The sequence below is a fragment of the Pungitius pungitius genome, chromosome 15, assembly GCF_949316345.1.
Source record: "Pungitius pungitius chromosome 15, fPunPun2.1, whole genome shotgun sequence".
Taxonomy (NCBI): domain Eukaryota; kingdom Metazoa; phylum Chordata; class Actinopteri; order Perciformes; family Gasterosteidae; genus Pungitius; species Pungitius pungitius.
In genome coordinates this window covers 5486179-5503575 of record NC_084914.1, presented here as the reverse complement: position 1 = coordinate 5503575, position 17397 = coordinate 5486179, and the positions used below count along the sequence as shown (strand labels likewise).

The 17397-nt window shown below is 46.8% G+C and overlaps 1 protein-coding gene across 7 annotated transcripts in view; it reads left to right on the top strand.

The window, feature by feature from the left end:
* LOC119209392 (receptor-type tyrosine-protein phosphatase F) overlaps positions 1-17397 on the top strand; it is a 133578-nt gene that overhangs the window by 79700 nt on the left and 36481 nt on the right. For 5 of the 7 annotated variants that reach the window (XM_062557561.1, XM_062557558.1, XM_062557557.1 and 2 more), the window contains 7 exons: positions 3136-3405; positions 4155-4736; positions 5723-5856; positions 6230-6374; positions 9267-9572; positions 10300-10493; positions 15268-15294. In XM_062557561.1, the coding sequence (XP_062413545.1) occupies positions 3136-3405; positions 4155-4736; positions 5723-5856; positions 6230-6374; positions 9267-9572; positions 10300-10493; positions 15268-15294 (1658 nt within the window). The remainder of the gene's footprint in view (positions 1-3135; positions 3406-4154; positions 4737-5722; positions 5857-6229; positions 6375-9266; positions 9573-10299; positions 10494-15267; positions 15295-17397) is intronic. The other 2 variants (XM_062557556.1, XM_062557560.1) reach the window with 2 other exon arrangements.

Here is a 17397-nt window from a genome sequence, read left to right as displayed (position 1 = left end):
CCAATCACCTCATCCGCAAACAGATCAGCGTGGAGGTTGGTCATTTTCACTATTAATCCCCTCCCTTCAATTTGATGCAGATTTTAGGGGAGGTACACCATCCTTTTTTTATTTCCACCCTCTAATGAAGACACAGATATCCCTTCCCTGAAAAACTAGTATTTTACTAATAGCTCTCCCTAATCCCCCCGATGTAAATGTGTCGTTTTGTCTACTTGACTGCATGAATCCTTGAATAGTTCTTGCATGACTCCCAGCGCCACTCCTCCCCGAAGTTGTTTTGATTAGCCTTCGCCAAGACACACAAGGAGTTAGAACCGCGCCCATATTGTCATATGTCAACCACGGCTCCTTTCACCTTCAGACTTTCCAATCCGCCTCTGTAGGCCCCTCAGAGGTGTGGGATGGATTACTGCGGTATTCAGGTGGCAACCGGATTTGGGAGGTATTTGGGCGGCAACGCCCGTCCCCTTTCAGGCACGTGGGCATCAGAACTGACACAACCACTCTCAGGGGATTGTGTCTGTTTTACAGCCATGGGCGTCCTCCTCTGCACAGAGGGTGGAACCATGTGCTCGCAGGCTCCGCCCTGTACGAGAACACAAGTTATCCATGACTTTTATCATGTCGTCCACACATTTGCAGACTGAACATTGCTTTTTAGAGTTAATGGATGATGACAATGCCGTTGTCCAATAGAGGGGAGTTAATGTTTTGGAAATGATCTCTTTACTTGCACCATCTGTAAAACACTGCCGCTCAAAGAGCTGACCTGTAGGATCTCTGGGAACGAGCTGGCACTGTGCTGACAGGGGCGATGATCAACCATCATGGCGGCAGTGTAGCCCGGCGCTGCTGCCAGGAAGCCTGTGAGCCCGCTGACTCGGTGCCAGTTTGCTCCGATATTGATTGACTGGACAGGTTCCGCTATCCTTGGGCACTTTGTCAAGGCAGTTAAATTCATAGGTATCCAGCAGGCAGGCGTGCAGAGTGGAGACGGGGCTTATTTTGTGGTTTTGATAGAGTCCCGCAGCCCGTCTCTCCACGCCGCTCTCAACAGGAGAGAGGCTTCAGGGGAATCGATAACAATTACCTGCCCTCTAGTCATTTTGTTCCCCAGCACCTCTCCAAACTTAACCGCACGCCATGAATTATTCACAACATTAAGTGTTCAATATACACAGGCCCCATTGACTGACTGCTCTTAGCACTTTTTAGTCTATGGAATCATGATAGAATAACAGATACTTTGAGCTTAATGGTTTTGCATTAGGACGGCTCCTCTCAGGTTTCTCTTTTCATACGCGTATCTCGTCAAAATTAGCGGCCCTCTGAGAACGTTACAGGTGTGTGAGAAGACGCACGTTCCTCTAAATCCTCCCAGTTAGGTCCCTCGTGCGTGAGCCATACCAGAAATCGTATGTTCAGTCAAGACATGTGAGAAATCTTCCTCTCCCAGCATACTCGGGCTTGCGATCCCATCCCGTATCTGTCCTCAGCTCCCAGCATGCTTTGCTTGAGAATGTTGTCCCTGACCGGTCTTGTCGTTTAATAAATCCCACGTATCCTGTATGTGAACCTCAGAAAAAGCTTAAACTTTCTGGGCTGTTCTGTGTGCCACTTTTCCCCTGCATGAAAACCTCCCAGTATGATGTAGAAACTCACTACTTGTTCCCTCCTCTTTCCTCCATCTTTGTTACAAAATGGTCATCTTAACTCTGTCCTAAACCTTTGCTGACTAACTGTTCTCAATGTTAAATTGTTTGTCTGGTTATTGGTTTGAAATTGGGAAATCATTATTTTTTTTTGATATTGAGCCAAGCAATTTAACTGAATAGATAAAAAAAATGAATTTTGATGATTTTTGGTGTAAACCAGGTCCCTGTCGTATTATGGTCCAGTCCAGAAGACCTGGGTTCTCCCGACGGGAATCTCAGGAAGGGCTTTAGTGTTTTTTCCATTTCACCATATAATGAGGGAAATAACAAGCATGGCTATAACAACGTTCTGGTTCAAATTAGGTGGAGGGTTGGCAGGGGGGGATTGGGGCAATGGGGAAGTGCAGGCAGGCTTTTGAAAATCCATATTTATTGAGGCAAGTGCAAAAGAGCAATTACAGTCAAGGTTTTTTTTTATTATTTCCAGTGAGACGTAGAGATGTTGTAGTCCATTAGGAGAAACGGGCAGAGGGACAGTTGCATTCCGTCGTATTTTGAATACATGCAACCAGCAGTCGAAGGATAGCATTAACGGGTCCTCACTCAGGAGCTTAAACGTTCAGCTTCACTTACAATAAATAAAAAGTTGTCAAAGACTGAGCACCTGCTTCGTACACTACTTCCTTACTTATTATGAAAATGTTCAGCATTTTATTATGAAAATGTTCAGCATTTTCATAATAAACTAAACTAATAATGGATGGATGTCTATATAAAACTGAGTTTATTCTTTTCTTTTCAATATCCAGAGGGTGAGTTTGTTGTTGCCAAAGTTACCAAAAAAAGATCCGAAAGGTGTAAATGTGTCAGAAATTTCTTGTGTATCTTTATTTTGGTCGAAAACAAATCACATGTAATTGCTGACCGCCTGTTTATTCTGGGCCAGCTTTTCAGTGTTGCACGAGGCTGAGGATTCGGTGCTCGCCTCGTCCCTGGCGACGTCAACGAGCCCTTCTAGTCTCCATGGGAACCCTTATTAATGTCGGCCTATCTGCATATCAGAACTGCACAAAGAGAGGGAGAGAGAGCCAGGGAGCAGGAGGAGAAATCAAACAATGCCATCTCCACAGGGTCTCTCCATGATGCAACTCTGCTACCATTTGACACTGACAAAAGAGGGCCAGACATAGTCACAGGGCTATTTATTGATTATATCCCCTTTTGTCGGCTGGATAAAATAACCCCTCAAAGTTTTATTGTGAATATCTAGAGCCATTTTGTAACAGGGACCATTATTCCCATTGTGTGCTGTTCTGCACATTAGGACAAAAGCGATCGGCCCTCCGCCCGATTAGCATCGCCCAGTTAGCTTTTAGCCCCGTCACGGTGCTCGACCATTCGTGTGACGTCAACTGTCCCATTCATCTGACGTTATCCATCCTGTTCACCGCTTTCCCGCCTCTCTGCATCCCTTTAGTGCGAAGAGTCCCGCCCAGATTCTCGATCCCGCCCACCAACCAGGAGGTGATGCCGGGCGGCAGCGTCAACCTGACGTGCGTGGCAGTGGGCTCGCCGATGCCCTACGTCAAGTGGACGACGGGCCAGGTGGAGCTGACCAAGGAGGAAGAGATGCCTTTGGGACGCAACGTGCTGGAGGTCACCAACATCCGCGAGTCGGCCAACTACACCTGCGTGGCCATCTCCTCTCTGGGCATGATAGAGGCCACTGCTCAGGTCACTGTCAAAGGTAAGGCCCCCACTTACAGACTCCTCCCTCTTCCCTGGGGAGGTTGTTGCCGTGACGAACTGCGTGGTGCTTGGCGGTTCATTCGATTGCACATGATCGCTGCCCGAGTGTTTTACAGATATTTCGAGGTGAACGGTACCATCAGTGCCAGGGCCGGTGTGTTTTTCTCTCTCTGAGTCTATTGAATCATCTTTTCTTCTCCCTGTGTTTACGTAACTATGCAAGTTTTTGTCTACCTGTCGCAGCCTCCTTTATCTTTTGTCCTCCGTATTGATCCCAATTTCCACTTAACTGATCAATACGCAGTCATTTAGAAGGACCACAGCAATACAAACCCCTGTTGTCAAGGAAGCCTTCATAAAGAGTCTTTGTTTTGTTCGTGTTTGTTAGAGTCACAACGGGAACCACTCTTGCAATTTTCTTGAATTGTCAATCATGGCCAGGCTGCTTATAAAACAGAAAATTGGGATTTCAGTCTAGCTTTTCCATTCATTTGGGGATAATGGCTGCTGACGGCTGAAGGATTAGCTTATGAAACAATCATTTCAGTGCTATAAGTTACAGAACAGACAATTTCCTGACCATCCATGCCTTTTTTTTCATGAGAACCGATCGTAGCTGCACTGAGCCCGGATTTTGAGAATCATTGTATCAAATGTGTCAGACATCCAATTTCTCTCAAATTACCGACACATCCTAAAAATCCATTCCTGACATCAAAGCTAATACCATTGCTTCTCTCTCGTCAGCCTTGCCAAAGCCCCCCACCTCCCTCATTGTGACCGAGACCACGGCCACCAGCGTGACTCTCACCTGGGACTCTGGGAACCCCGAACCCGTCTCCTACTACATGATCCAGTACCGATGCAAGTCCCCGGACACTGGCTTCTACGAGGTGGAGGGCGTGGCCACGACCCGATACAGCATCGGCGGACTTAGCCCTTACTCGGAGTACGAGTTCCGTGTCATGGCGGTCAACAACATCGGCCGGGGGCCGCACAGCGACCCTGTGGAGACGCGCACCGGTGAACAGGCCCCCTCCTCGCCGCCTCTGCACGTCCAAGCCCGCATGCTGAGCGCCAGCACCATGCTGGTGCAGTGGGAGCCGCCCATTGAACCCAACGGGCAAATCAGGGGCTACCGGGTCTACTACAGCTCCGACATGAAGGCTCCTATCGGCACCTGGCAGAAACACAACACCGATGACAGCAGTCTGACGACCATCTCGGGCCTGACCCCCGATATCACCTACAGCCTCAAGGTGCTGGGTTTCACCTCGGTGGGCGACGGGCCGGCGTCGGGCGTCCTGCAGGTCAAAACCCAGCAGGGAGGTGAGCAGCCAACCGGTGTGTGTGTGTGTGTGTGTGTGTGCAGAACCATATGTGACACATGATCCTTTTTTCATTTACCAGCACCAATTATGCTTGATGGTGGTTGCTGACGCTGTGTCAGCTTAAGTTTTGTGTGGAGTTATTAGCTTACGTACTTCATTTGTCACTCAACATAGTGACAGAGAATTCTGAACTCTGGCTGAAGACAGTCGAGCCGGAACTCAAGGAAGGAGTACGGAGGAGAACCAGGTCAATTTAGAACCCCATAGTCCTTTTTTTATTGGCCACTATCTTCTAAATTCCAATTCTTTAGAAAGAAACGAATGATAGCAGAGGGTTTTATTGATGGGAGTGGTTAGCGCTTCGCACCGCTGATATTGGACCCCTGGGCAGAAGTCTATAAAACCACAAAGACCATACGGGCTTCTAGCAACTATTGAAGGAAAAGAGACTTTGAGAAGACACTGAATGGACCGAGTCTTTTAAGAGCTTTCACAAAAACCCGACCCCAGCTGAGAGGGCGTGAAGATGAAAAGCGTCTCCTGTAAAATTAGAATTAATACTGAATGGCTTCACAATACTCCCTGCTTTTTAAACTCAGCTCCTGAACGGTGCATTAAATCATGTCTTTGATGAACATCAAGGCTTTTAAAACTGATTCCACCCGGTCTAGATGTTGAATTCAGTGTCCAAATTTATTCATTATTGATTATTTATTTATTTGTGCATTCAGTAGTGTAATGTGTTTAAGTCACATTGAAACTATAAAGAACGTGTCATGTGGTTTGTGTGTGTATCGAATATGAAAGTCCACGCATGAGTGAGACTACACTGAATTAACTGTGTTAAGGCTTTAACGCTACATGTATCTGCCTGTCACAAGCGGTTATTGCTGCTGACACTGTGGGGGGCCTTTTTTGTTCTTTCATTCTTCAACTCCTGTCCTCTTCCCCCCCCCCCCACCCCCCCTCCCCTTGTGTACCCAGTCCCTGCCCAGCCGTCCAGCTTTGAGGCCGAAGCCGAGCTGGACAGCCGCATAATGCTGAAATGGCTGTGGCCCGTACAGGACCCCATCACTAAGTATGAGCTGCAGTACTGGGAGGACGGCTCCGAGAACAAGGTTAGAATAACGGGAAGTTACAACTGCTGTCTGACCTAGTTTTCTATTTATGATGCAATTTCTCTGAATAGTAAGCTTTGGCAGAAGCTATGTTTTTGTAGTAATACAACTCCTCAGTGATTTATTTAAAGATTTACTATAGTAACCAACAGCAGAGTTGTCCCTTCGTTTACCTCTGCTGGACTGCTGCACCAGTCGTAAAGGGGACAGTTAGTTTTTTGGAACAAGTCGCTCTCACGTTTGGCTGCGTTGTAGGAGGGAGAGACGACAGTCTCGGCTTTAACGATACAACAAAAACAAATGAAAAGAGTTGCTTAACTGTCTTGTGACTTTAAACGAGTCACATCTTCCCGCTTGATATGATGCCCTGCAGATACCCGTGACCTTCAACCCAGCGGGCTCCTACGCTGTGGAGGGTCTGAAGCCTGACACCCTGTACCACTTCTCGTTGGCGGCCCGCTCTGAGATGGGGTTAGGCGTCTACACTCAGCCCATCAAGGTCCGCACCGCCCAGTCCAGTAAGTCTATGGCCGCTCTCCCTGTTGTCTCAACCTCCACGTTGTCCACTAACCAGCGGCCTCGCAAAGCAACGGCCTCCGACGGCCCCGGGGCCCGAAGCGGGTTTCGGTTTAGGAAGGACAAAAGTTGAGTTTCGTTCGAGCTAAAAATCAGGCTGCATCGGCAACTTGAAAGTCAATCTCAGCACAGCACAAAAAGGCTGACTGTGCAGGCAGCCCGGTCAGCTTCGCACTCGCACCCCGCCTCCCCTCTGTCACCAACACTAACCCTCCTGTCCATCTATCTGAGGGCAGGCCCTGAGTTCAGTGTCAAAGGTACGTTAAATGTGTCATCTTCCCACATTTGTGAGCTGTGCTGTTGTGTGTTTTTTTTTTCCTTTTTTGCCTTATATCATTATGTGCTTTTATAGTGCGAGCACTCAAAATGTCACTCTCTGCTATCCGATTTCTGCCGCGGTGGCACAATGCTTGTACCACCTCGAGGGGCCAATACAATTCTGCCTTTATTTTTTAATCGTATCCAACACATTGAATGAACTTTATGTGAATCAGTAAACGGACACGACCTGATCCGCCAGGGAGCAGACGTATGTCACGTTTTGGAGCTACAGAAACGCGCACAGAATGGAGTTTCTGTCCACACCGAAGCTCTTTGACGATTGAGTAGTGGAGACCTTCTTTCATACCTTCTTTCAACGTTCAGACACTGGCTTGAATGCAGCACACAAAAAGCGGCGTAGAACCCTGCAACACTATCTGGCTGCGGCGGACAAAGCGCAGTGGAGAAGAGCATAGGAAGTTGAGCGTGCGATGTGTCACGCAGCAATAGTCCAGAGGAGAAGAGACGTCATCGAACCGGTTGGGCGGTATTGATTTCACTTTGTGAACTCTTTCCCTATTAGCGCAGACCGAAAAAACATGGAAGAGCTCGCACCTTTGACAGCCGCACACTTACGTAACCGCCAATTGAGATGGCGAGCGGTGATGAGTCCGTCCTTGGGGCTCTTGACAGCTGGAGTCACAAGGACACATCGTTTGAGGGAACATAATTTGGATTTCATGCGGCAGGAGCATGGTGTGCATGAAATAAGCAGCAGACTTAAGAGGGTTCTGAGGCAAATGGCAGAGGGAAAGTGTGACATTTTCTAGTGCTGCATTTAAAATGGTTAGTATCGTTTTAAAAAATTCAGAGCAATGAACATGTCAGCTGTGTGATGAAACTCTTCAACTCCGCTTCTCGGCCAAGGACATTACAGTATGTAAAAGTCGCATGATGCTTTACCCAAGACAGAGTAGGAAATTATCTCATTTGCAAGGTAATTGAAATGGTTCAACGTGCAATTCATAATCTGATTTTTAAACAAATGATTATCTCAAAAGCCAAAAAAACAGACAGACGGATGGAAACCAAAGACGGCAGTGAAAAAGACTCCATTGAGCACTCATCAGCATTACTTTGATTAAGTCTGTCACCTTTTTTGTTATACACAGTGTTTTTAGGTCCCTGTAGTTTCCTTTCTGCTCCTTTTGTTGTTCAGGGACCCCCTTAGGAGAGCCGCTTCTCTTCTGTTAAGCTTCAATGGTTTGGAAAGGTTGAGTTTCATGTACTGGCATTAGTTTACTGGATTCATATTTCAGGAAACTGTTCATTGCTCTGCTTATTAAAAAATAATAATTTCATGGGCATGCTTTGTAATAACACCCTGATTTGAATTTCCTTTTCCTCGGTTCATTTTATTCCTTTTTTTTAGCTATTCTTTCGTTGTTGAACTAGACTCTGATTGAGTTAGATGCACGAAATATATGAATGTTGTTGTGTTTTATTTCATTGTTTCTTGTTTTAAACTAGTTTATTGGTTTTCTGTTTCTACCTCCGGACTTGAGAGCGTACATAGATTTGATACTGTGGCTGTAGTAAATAATCGTATTTATTGCATAACCCTATTATTCCAGACCAACTCTTAACTGTACCTTTTATTTCAACTTCTACATGCACTGGGACATGCCAGAGGAGTTAGTAAATATAGAACATAGCAGTATGAAATATAATTGAATCTGCCATGTGAATATTATGCCAAACATGAAATGAAACATGTCCTTTCCAACAGTAGTTTGAAAACCAAAAGCTTATTTCTCTTAAACACTGACAGTTTGATTACAATCCACAAAGTAGAGGTCCCGACATATCAATCAATATTATTCTTATATATTATATAAAACCCAGTTGTGGATGTTCATGACATGGAAATGATGGCTTTATGTGTGACATGACAGCCGGGTGTATCACAGCTGCAGCGCCGAGCGGCCTTGACGAGCACGTTGAGAGCTTCTGCATCAACGTGTGAACACCAGTCCACACTGTCGGGGCCCTTGTTCACACACTCGCACATCCATGGGCAGTTTATAGCTGCCTCTGCAGCGGGGAGGGCAGTTGGGGATAAATTACCTCTTCATAAAAACGTGGCCTTGTGGAAATCGGGCACATTTGAAACCTCGGTTCATCCTGCCCTGTAGTTTCTTGGCCTCTGCCGTAAATGCAGATTCCAAACACAGCTTCAGCAGTCCACTGGTCATGTGTTCCTGCAGCCAGTCTCTCAGTCCGGAGGTAGCATCCTGTTTAGCATGGAAGCTTTTTGTTCAGTATAATAAAAAATGTAATTTGACATTCAAACTTTCGTATGAGTGCCAATCATTTTTGCAATTCCAGATTACCAAGTAGCTGACATGCATCAAGTCAAATATATAATATTTTGAATATTACATTTTTTTTATTCTCTCCTGTACTAAAAGCTTCCATAGTTTTGCCTTGTGTTTGCCTTATTTTTTTATTTTTTTTTGGTTTGCTTGATCCGTGCCCCCGTCCACGTGGTTGTGCTCCCCTCCCCCCTGCAGCCCCATCCGCTCCCCCTCAGGATGTACATCTGGTCAGCCTGACCTCCACCAGCCTCAAGGTGAGTTGGGTGGCCCCGCCCGCCGCCAGCCGCCACGGCGCCATCGTGCGCTACACGGTCATCTACCAGGCGCTGGCCGGGGAGGACACGGAGCGGCACGAGGTGATGGGCATCGGCGCAGAAGCTACCAGCTATTTGCTGGAGGGCCTGGAGAAGTGGACTGAGTATCAGGTGTGGGTGAGGGCGCACACTAATGTGGGCCCGGGCCCTGACAGTGCCCCGGTGAGGATGAGGACCAAAGAGGATGGTAGGTTGACTCCTCCCCTTTTAGCAGAGTGCTCTCAGACTCTTTTGCTTGGGGCTGCCTGTGACTACTTTCCTTCACTATATTCAACCTGTCCTGCACATTTCTCTCTGGCTTGTAGATGCATTTTGGAGTTAATGAGGCGATCGCGGTCGGATAGTGGGTCACCTTCTCTTTTGGGACTTGTACATTTCTGGCAGGTTAAGGCTCATCACCAGCGGTTCCGAGCCCTGAACGGCGTTCCTGTGTTTTCACTCTTTAAATTCCCTCTTGTTTTCTTCTCTTCTGGTCGTGGAGCAGAGCTCCCCCTCTGCATTTTGTTCTTCTGCCTCTTTTTCTCACTCGTTCCTTGTTTTGTTTGCAGTTTGATGGAGAGTGGCTGCTCCTCTGTAATTAATGTGTTTGAAGTTTGCTGCAACACCAAGAATACCATACGGAAATTAAGGGAAATTACAGACACCGCATGAGAAACTGCAGTGTGGCGTCAGGGTGTGTCGGGGACCTGCTAGATCTAACTGTGGAGATGATTTAGATTCTTGGCTATTAAAAAATAAAAATAAAGATAAATTCTGAGTCTATATTGTGTGTTGGCTCCTCATCACAAAACACAGTCAAGGAAATCACCAACTCGACACATTTTCACTCATTCCTCCCTCCCTGTCTCCCTCGCCCCTATTTGTCCCTCTCCCCCCCCCCCCCCACCCTCCTTTTTCTTCCTCCCCGTTTCCAGTGCCCGGAGCACCCCCCAGGAAGCTCGAAGTTGAGGCCATAAACTCCACGGCAATCCGGGTAACCTGGAAGCCGCCCCTGCAGGGGAAGCAGCACGGCCAAATCCGAGGCTACCAAGTGATTTTCTCTCGACTGGAAAACGGTGAACCGCGAGGCCAGCCGAACATCATGGACGTTGCTTTGCCAGAGGCTCAGGTACTGGGGAAGATGTCTCACTCGTGTTCGGTCTCTCCCTGCCTCCCTTTCACTGTCGAAAGCTGTCTTATGTTCATTTCCCCTTTTATTTTCATTCTCCACCGGTTCCGTATTCCTTTCCATTTGCTGAGTTCACACTTCATTTCCTCCATACCGGGTGACGCGCACTGAATTTTCTTTCTGTCGACTGCGGTCCCCCCCTCTCCCCCTTTTTCTTCATCTTTCTCCACATGTGACATTTGACTCTAAATTGGTAGCCTGCTCCCAAAGCTTTGGATTAGCTGCCGTAACAAGATCCATTCTAATTCTATAGTAATAGCTATTTAATATTTTATATGTGTTCCATCAGGATGGGGCTTAGTGGAATCAATGCACCTCTCTTTGGGGGGTTTTAGCAGTAATACATATGCACTGCCTTGTTACCATGTTTATAAATGAGAGTTTCCCTGAAACCGCCCTTAACACATTAATGCAGGCTGCACCGAATGGCCCAGAGCTATGTGACACCACGGGATGAATGAGAGATTGTAATCCTTAAGAGGGGTTCAGAGATTCATGAATATTTTAAAACCCAAAAACCCCATTCGTACTTCTTCCCTCTCTTCGGGAGAGACCAGCTTTAAGAGCCTCCTTCTGATTGTTTGCCGGCAGTTACATTGGCGCGAACACGCACTCACTCGCACACCCCGGCGGCCCAACTCATGGAGATCTCATTTGAACAACTAAGCGCTCCCCGGGCCGCGAGGACCACCACAGAAGAATCAGGACAGCCCAGCGAGAGTCTCTGAGCAGCGTTTTCAGCAGCTTGCTGGTTCGGTTCCCAGGCAGTGTACACTGCCATGCCCTTGAGTGGCGTATTAACCCTAATTTGTTTTGGCAAACATCCTCCCCCCCCCCCCCCCCCTCGCTGTCTACAGTCTTATCATTACAGAAGAGGAAGCACTGTCAAAGTCACCTTAAGTTTTGCTACATCCCAACTAGGAGCTTGTGGATCATCGCTCAGGCAACATTATTTTGATTAGTGATGAATGCCAAGGTACATTTGGCCGGATTCGGCTGACAATAACAGTGAGGCTGATCTCTTACGTTCACGTCTCCACACCTGGCTAAGTGGTCCACCCTCAAATCCCAAACACAGCCCAACACCTTTGTCCCACGGCGCCATTCTCTCGCAGGTTTGTTTTTATTTGACTGTGAACTAGAGATCAGCCGACGCGCCGCAACGTTTGGTCTGAAAGAACACGCCAACACGGTGGCTTCTCGTCATCCTGGAAGTGTTTTTGACAGCCACGACTTTGTTTTGCATTACGAAAACTGAACTGAACGTGACCCTACTTGTTGTGCAAACGGCAAATCCACGGCACGTCTCATTGGAGCCAAGTTCACACAATAAACCCTGTGACACACTGCAATTTTCCACTCAAGAAAGCTGTTCAGTTTGATCTCCAGGACACCTCCTTAAACTTGAACCTTGGCCTCTTGGCGGAAACCTGAATTTCTTTACCCTCCCTCTATTGTCTCTCTTTTTTTCGGCTCCACTTGTGTCTCCTTTTTGCACCCTTCCTGCCTGAGCAGCCGGCTGAGTAATTACCCGAGGCTTGCGTGCAGGTTGGTTACCCTTGATTGAGTCATCTCAACAGATTGTTTTCTATGAGACGCCGCTGAGAAGCCAACCTGCAAGGACCTGCCCGGGACGTCATTGAAGACCACACAGTCAGCCGACGTACCCCCCCCCCCACCCCTCGTCCACGTCCGCTCAACTGGCTTTTGGAACAATCCCTCCTTCTTCTCACACATCCTTTCATTCCCGTAACCCAACAACAAGTGGAAAAAACATGATGGATAACAAGAGCAGACATGCTCACTGTGAGATCAACCCCGCAGTAAGCGTTCCAGCTGGCTGAGAAGAGGTCATGGCTCATCCTAGATTCATGCAAATCCCACAAATGAACACCTGTAATTGATGAGTAAAAAATTCTTCCAGTGTTTTTCTCAAGAATTTACCTAATGTGTTGTGAAATCAGGCCCGTATCCACTCTTTCACCTGCATTCTACGCACGGTATTCCTGCCAGGAGGTACAGGAAAAAAAAATGAACCACTTTCCAGAGAAAACGCACCTTGGGTTTCAATCACAGATTTTTTTTTTTTTTTTTGGAATTGCAGATTCTGTCAACATCTGTATGACCCCCCTCGCCTTGTCTTTGTCTCTCTACTTCTTGCTCCGTATCTCTCGGGGGTTAGCTGAAGCGCTGGGAGGAGAACGAGGAGAGCCTGCCTGCGCGTGGGCAGCTTAAAGCTCCTCTTTTCTTTTCAAGCCGAAGCCCACACAGCGCCCTCATTTCCCTGCTAAATTTAAACCAGAGGCCATGTTAACAGTGTGATGTTATCAACCCCTTTCCAACCATGTTTCTAATGGCGGAGTGACCTGGGACCTGAGTGGGCTACTACGCACCACGTAGCCGGCTTCATCACCTATAGGCCCATTTATAGAACATGTTATTTATGATGTAATATATAATATAGATAGATCGATTGAGTCTAAAGCCCTTGGCCACTGCGTGGATCTATACATTTCTTGCACAAGTTTTCCTTTATTCAGCACTACTTTTGCTGGTTCATTTTGTTTGACCACTCATGCGTTTTCATGAGTGTGTGTGTGTGTGTGTGTGTCCCTGTGTGAGCAGGGCGAGGCAACGCCTCACTGCTTCCACGGCCTTCGCCGCCTCAGATTGGAGTTGAATGTGAATCCAAAAAAAAAGAGAAAAGAAGCACCTCAGCCCGTTTCACTCCATCAATCATGACAGCTCCTTCTCTTCCGCATCACTCGTCCCCCCCCCCCCCCCCCCCTTCTCTCCTCGTTCCCATTTTTATAGCCACACATCTCAACCCATGTCATCACATTTGCATTCATTCGCCTGCAAATTATACCGCTCCGTTTTCACAAACGACGCTTATCAGCAATGATGTGTTTTCAGCTTGCGTTGCCATTCCAAATAAAAATGGAGGATAATTTATAATTCTCCCGTGGATTTGAGCAGAAAGCCAAAGCAGTAGCGATAGAGAGGGATTAAGCCCAAGATGAGATAGGAACTCTTGCGAACCTTAATGTGTTCGCTGCTCTGTTGACACACTGAGTGGAGCCAACGGTAAACAAATTAAGCAATTAGGCACGCCGCAAACTGTTGTTCATGGAGTTAAGTAGCAGCTGTTCTTAAATGGTCCCCGTTAGTGCCCCGCTACATCAGGGGAGCGTCAGGCAGCAGCTTTTTTGACACAAGTGTCCCGACCGGTTCGCAACCGGGGCCACACAAAGGGTTTGCTCATGCTTCACTTAGCAGGTCGTTGATGGAGACCCTTCCGCGAGGGAGGAGGGCGGAGGACCTTTTGTCTTTTGTCTTTTCATATGGCAGCAGTCAATGGAGGATGATGAACAGGTCCCCCCCAGTGCTCAATGAATCAGCGACGTGTGAGGCTCACTCCCATTGTTTTGAGAGTCTGGAGAGGCAATAAGTGAATGATGGGAAAGCAGGAAGGCAGGAAACACTGCTGACTTTAGTGGTGAAATCATTGTTCCACTGTATAAACTAGTTTGTTCACCTAAATTACCCCCCCAAAAATGCATTTTCTTTATTTGCATCTAATGGTTTGCAGATGCTAGCTAAAACAAATATATTTGGTTTCATTTGCTAAAGTTTTGAAAATCAAATCTGCCTCTAGTTTGTAAAAGTTTGCGGCCTCCCAGGGAAATCTTCATTATAAACGTCAGAAAACTCAACTTCAAAGACAGTGAACATCCGTTCACCTCACCTTTGCTTTTTCAAATCTGGACAAATACAAACATGATTTGATAATGATAGTAATATAATTAGTAACGTAGGTAAACAACAACCTTCCAACTAGAGGATTCTGTTGACTTTCCCATCACCGCTCGAATCCCTCTCCCAGTCTCCCTCGCTCCACCACGGCTCTCGTCGCAGCTGCACACTACCCTCACCCGCCCCTCTTCCTCGACCCCCGGCTCCCGCTCCATTGTGCCCCCGCGCGTCAGCGTCACCATCTTTGATGCCCCTTATCAGCCAAACCACCCATCAGTGGACCGGTCAGCTGGAGCTGGACTGCGCTTGCGAGGTTGCTGGTAAACACCAGCAGTTGCGTTCTGCACCGATGGGGCTTGATGTCACAGGGCTGGTAAAGCAGCGCCGGTAATAGGATTTCACGCTCGGCACCGACGGAGCCCGGCGGCACAGAATGAGCTTTCACTTCCCTCAGGAATCACTTGGCCCTGCACAGTGAGCAAGGGGGACATTTTGAAAACATATTGAAATATAATGAATAAATGGCCCTCCCTCCATTTCTGAAAGGAGGAAATGCTTCAAAGATTCTGCATATTTTCCGCATTATGTACACCATGAGATAGTTATCATACGGCATGGATGTTTTCCTTGATTAAGGAAGAGAGCTTTTTTTTATTGGATTTATAGGCAAATGAGAAACAAGGCAGTGCATTCAAAACAATAATGAATTTCACAACCATTGCTCAACTCGGCTTCCAAATTTGTTTCATGCTGCTCATCTCTGCTTTTTTTTTCCTCATTTTTTTACCCCTTCACTTCCATCACAATCTCTCCCTCCGTTTTTTTTTTTCTACTGCATGTTGACACCAACAATCATCAGTCTTTGAGTGAAAAAAAGACAAGTGCTTTTTTTCCTGTTGTGTTGTCCCTGACTCATTTCTCTCCCCCATCCTGTGTCCTGTGTCTTCTCTCCCATCAGTGGAATATTGAGGAGTCCACCGAGCATGTGAGTAACCCCCATGTGTGCTGCTGGGTTGGCTTGCAGGGCAGGCTCTTCTCCCCTCGAGCCATTTGGGGGTGCTGTGTGTGCTTGGTGTGTTTAGATAACGAGTTGCGTGTGGTTTGTTTTTTTGTTTTGTTTTTTGCTCGCCATCCACTCGGAGGGAATCCTCGGGGAAGATCGTAACCCAATCACAACCACAGCAAGAGATGCGTTTCCTAATGGTTCCAGATGTTTTTATACGTATGTGTGTGAGAGTGATGTTCTCCAGGAGCTACCGCAACCACTAAGCATTTTCTTATATTCAAGCATTTTTACCATACGAAAAACCCCCCCGGGCCAGTCAAAGGCTGTGTGTCACCATCACAGGGTGACGCCGGCATTAATCAGGCTTGCCTAACCAGCTGTCTCCCCCCCCCTGTTCCAGATGACATGTATATCTGAGTAGAGGAGCTGTGGGTTTTATCTGCACCACACATCTCAAAGATTGCCACTAGCTTATCATGTTCTTTTCATTTGCCTGCATGGCAGCTCGCTGTTCCCTGGCTGTCACGCAGCCCTTTGTTATGGCTTATTACCTCCGAGATGTCCGATCACACCAGCAGAAATACAGCACCGCTCACTGTTCCTAGTCAGAAATTCAAAAGAAATCAGGGTAAGAAATTCTGTAATCGGCACTCCAAGGGGGCAAAGAAGTTCTTGTTGTTGTTATTATTATATTATTAAACATAAAGAACTGGTTAATCAATCCAGGGACCAGCTGCAAGTGTTGATTTGCAGGTGGTTAGCTGTCTACATCAGCTCTGGATGTTTTCTTTCTTTACAAAAGTGGGATGTTTGAAGATCATTATATTTATTTTGTAACAGCCTGTTAGACCAACATCTCTGTGCACGGAATCCAGCCAGATTCCATCAGCTACACCCACATGGCATGAGTCAGTCGTGCCTCCGCTCCCTGGGCTCTTAATGTGTTGATTAGCACCTGACAGACGCTGTCAGAGGAAGACATCTGCTCACGCATCTTTATTTTTCTTTAGCAGCCATGCTTTGGCAATAGCGGCCTGTGTGTCAGGTAACTAATGCAGTGTGACTCGCCACAGACAGATGTCAACAGCGAAAACATTAGCATTTCCTTTTGACCCATGGCACATTCAGAGAGAGTAGGATTTTAGATGAGTATGCTATTTTTCATGTGAATCACGACTTAAAGGGCCACATAAAACGCTGTGCTCCAGCAAGCTCTAGAGCATATATATATATTTACTTAGATAACGCTGCCCATTGTCCCTCTGACACTTTCTTTCCAAGTTGGGATGTAGTAGCGTAGGGAGGCTTGCAGAGAAGAATCCATTTCTATAACTAGAAGACTTGATAATCTCTGTAATGCCCTTTGGTGCTGCTCTAAGCGTTTGCTCTGAAGGAAACTTTAAAGCTTTGCTTTTTCTATTTCTGCTGAGTTTAAAAAGGGTTACTAGACCCAATTTGACCTTGCCAAAATAGGGGAAAAGATCTTAACGGCTGCTACTGCTGAGACTGTTAAAGCCATTTTGTATGATTAAAGTAATACGACTTTTTCCATAAAGTTAAAATGGTTTTATGATGCAGCAATTTAGCATTTTCTAATGCTGGTAAGGGGAGCACCAAATGTCCCTTAAAGAGAGAGGCGGTGAAAAGCATTGTCAAACAAAGCTGGCTTATGTAGACCATGGAAGGTTCTTCAATGATTAGGGAATGAAACCTTCATTAGATAGAGAAACATTGTTGGGGCAAAGCCGCACGAGGAGCTTGAGAAGTCTGCGCGGGGTTTCCGGCAGGAAGGCTCGTGGGCTTCGGTGTGTTCGTCCTCCCAGTGGCCCCAGTCAACACACAACTGAAGAATGTGTGTTCCAGCCTCGGGCATTCATTTCTTCCTGGTATTGAGTGTGTGCGCAAATGTCTGTGTTCATCATTGTTTGCTCCAACATTTTTTAGTTTTTTTTTTCCTCTACGTGCATGCAGACTTTAGTGTGTGTATTTATATTTAGTGCATATGCATCAGCGGGTATGAGTATTCACATATGCCTGTTTACCAATGAGCTTTGTGCAAGCTCAGAGTGTTTAATTCCAGCG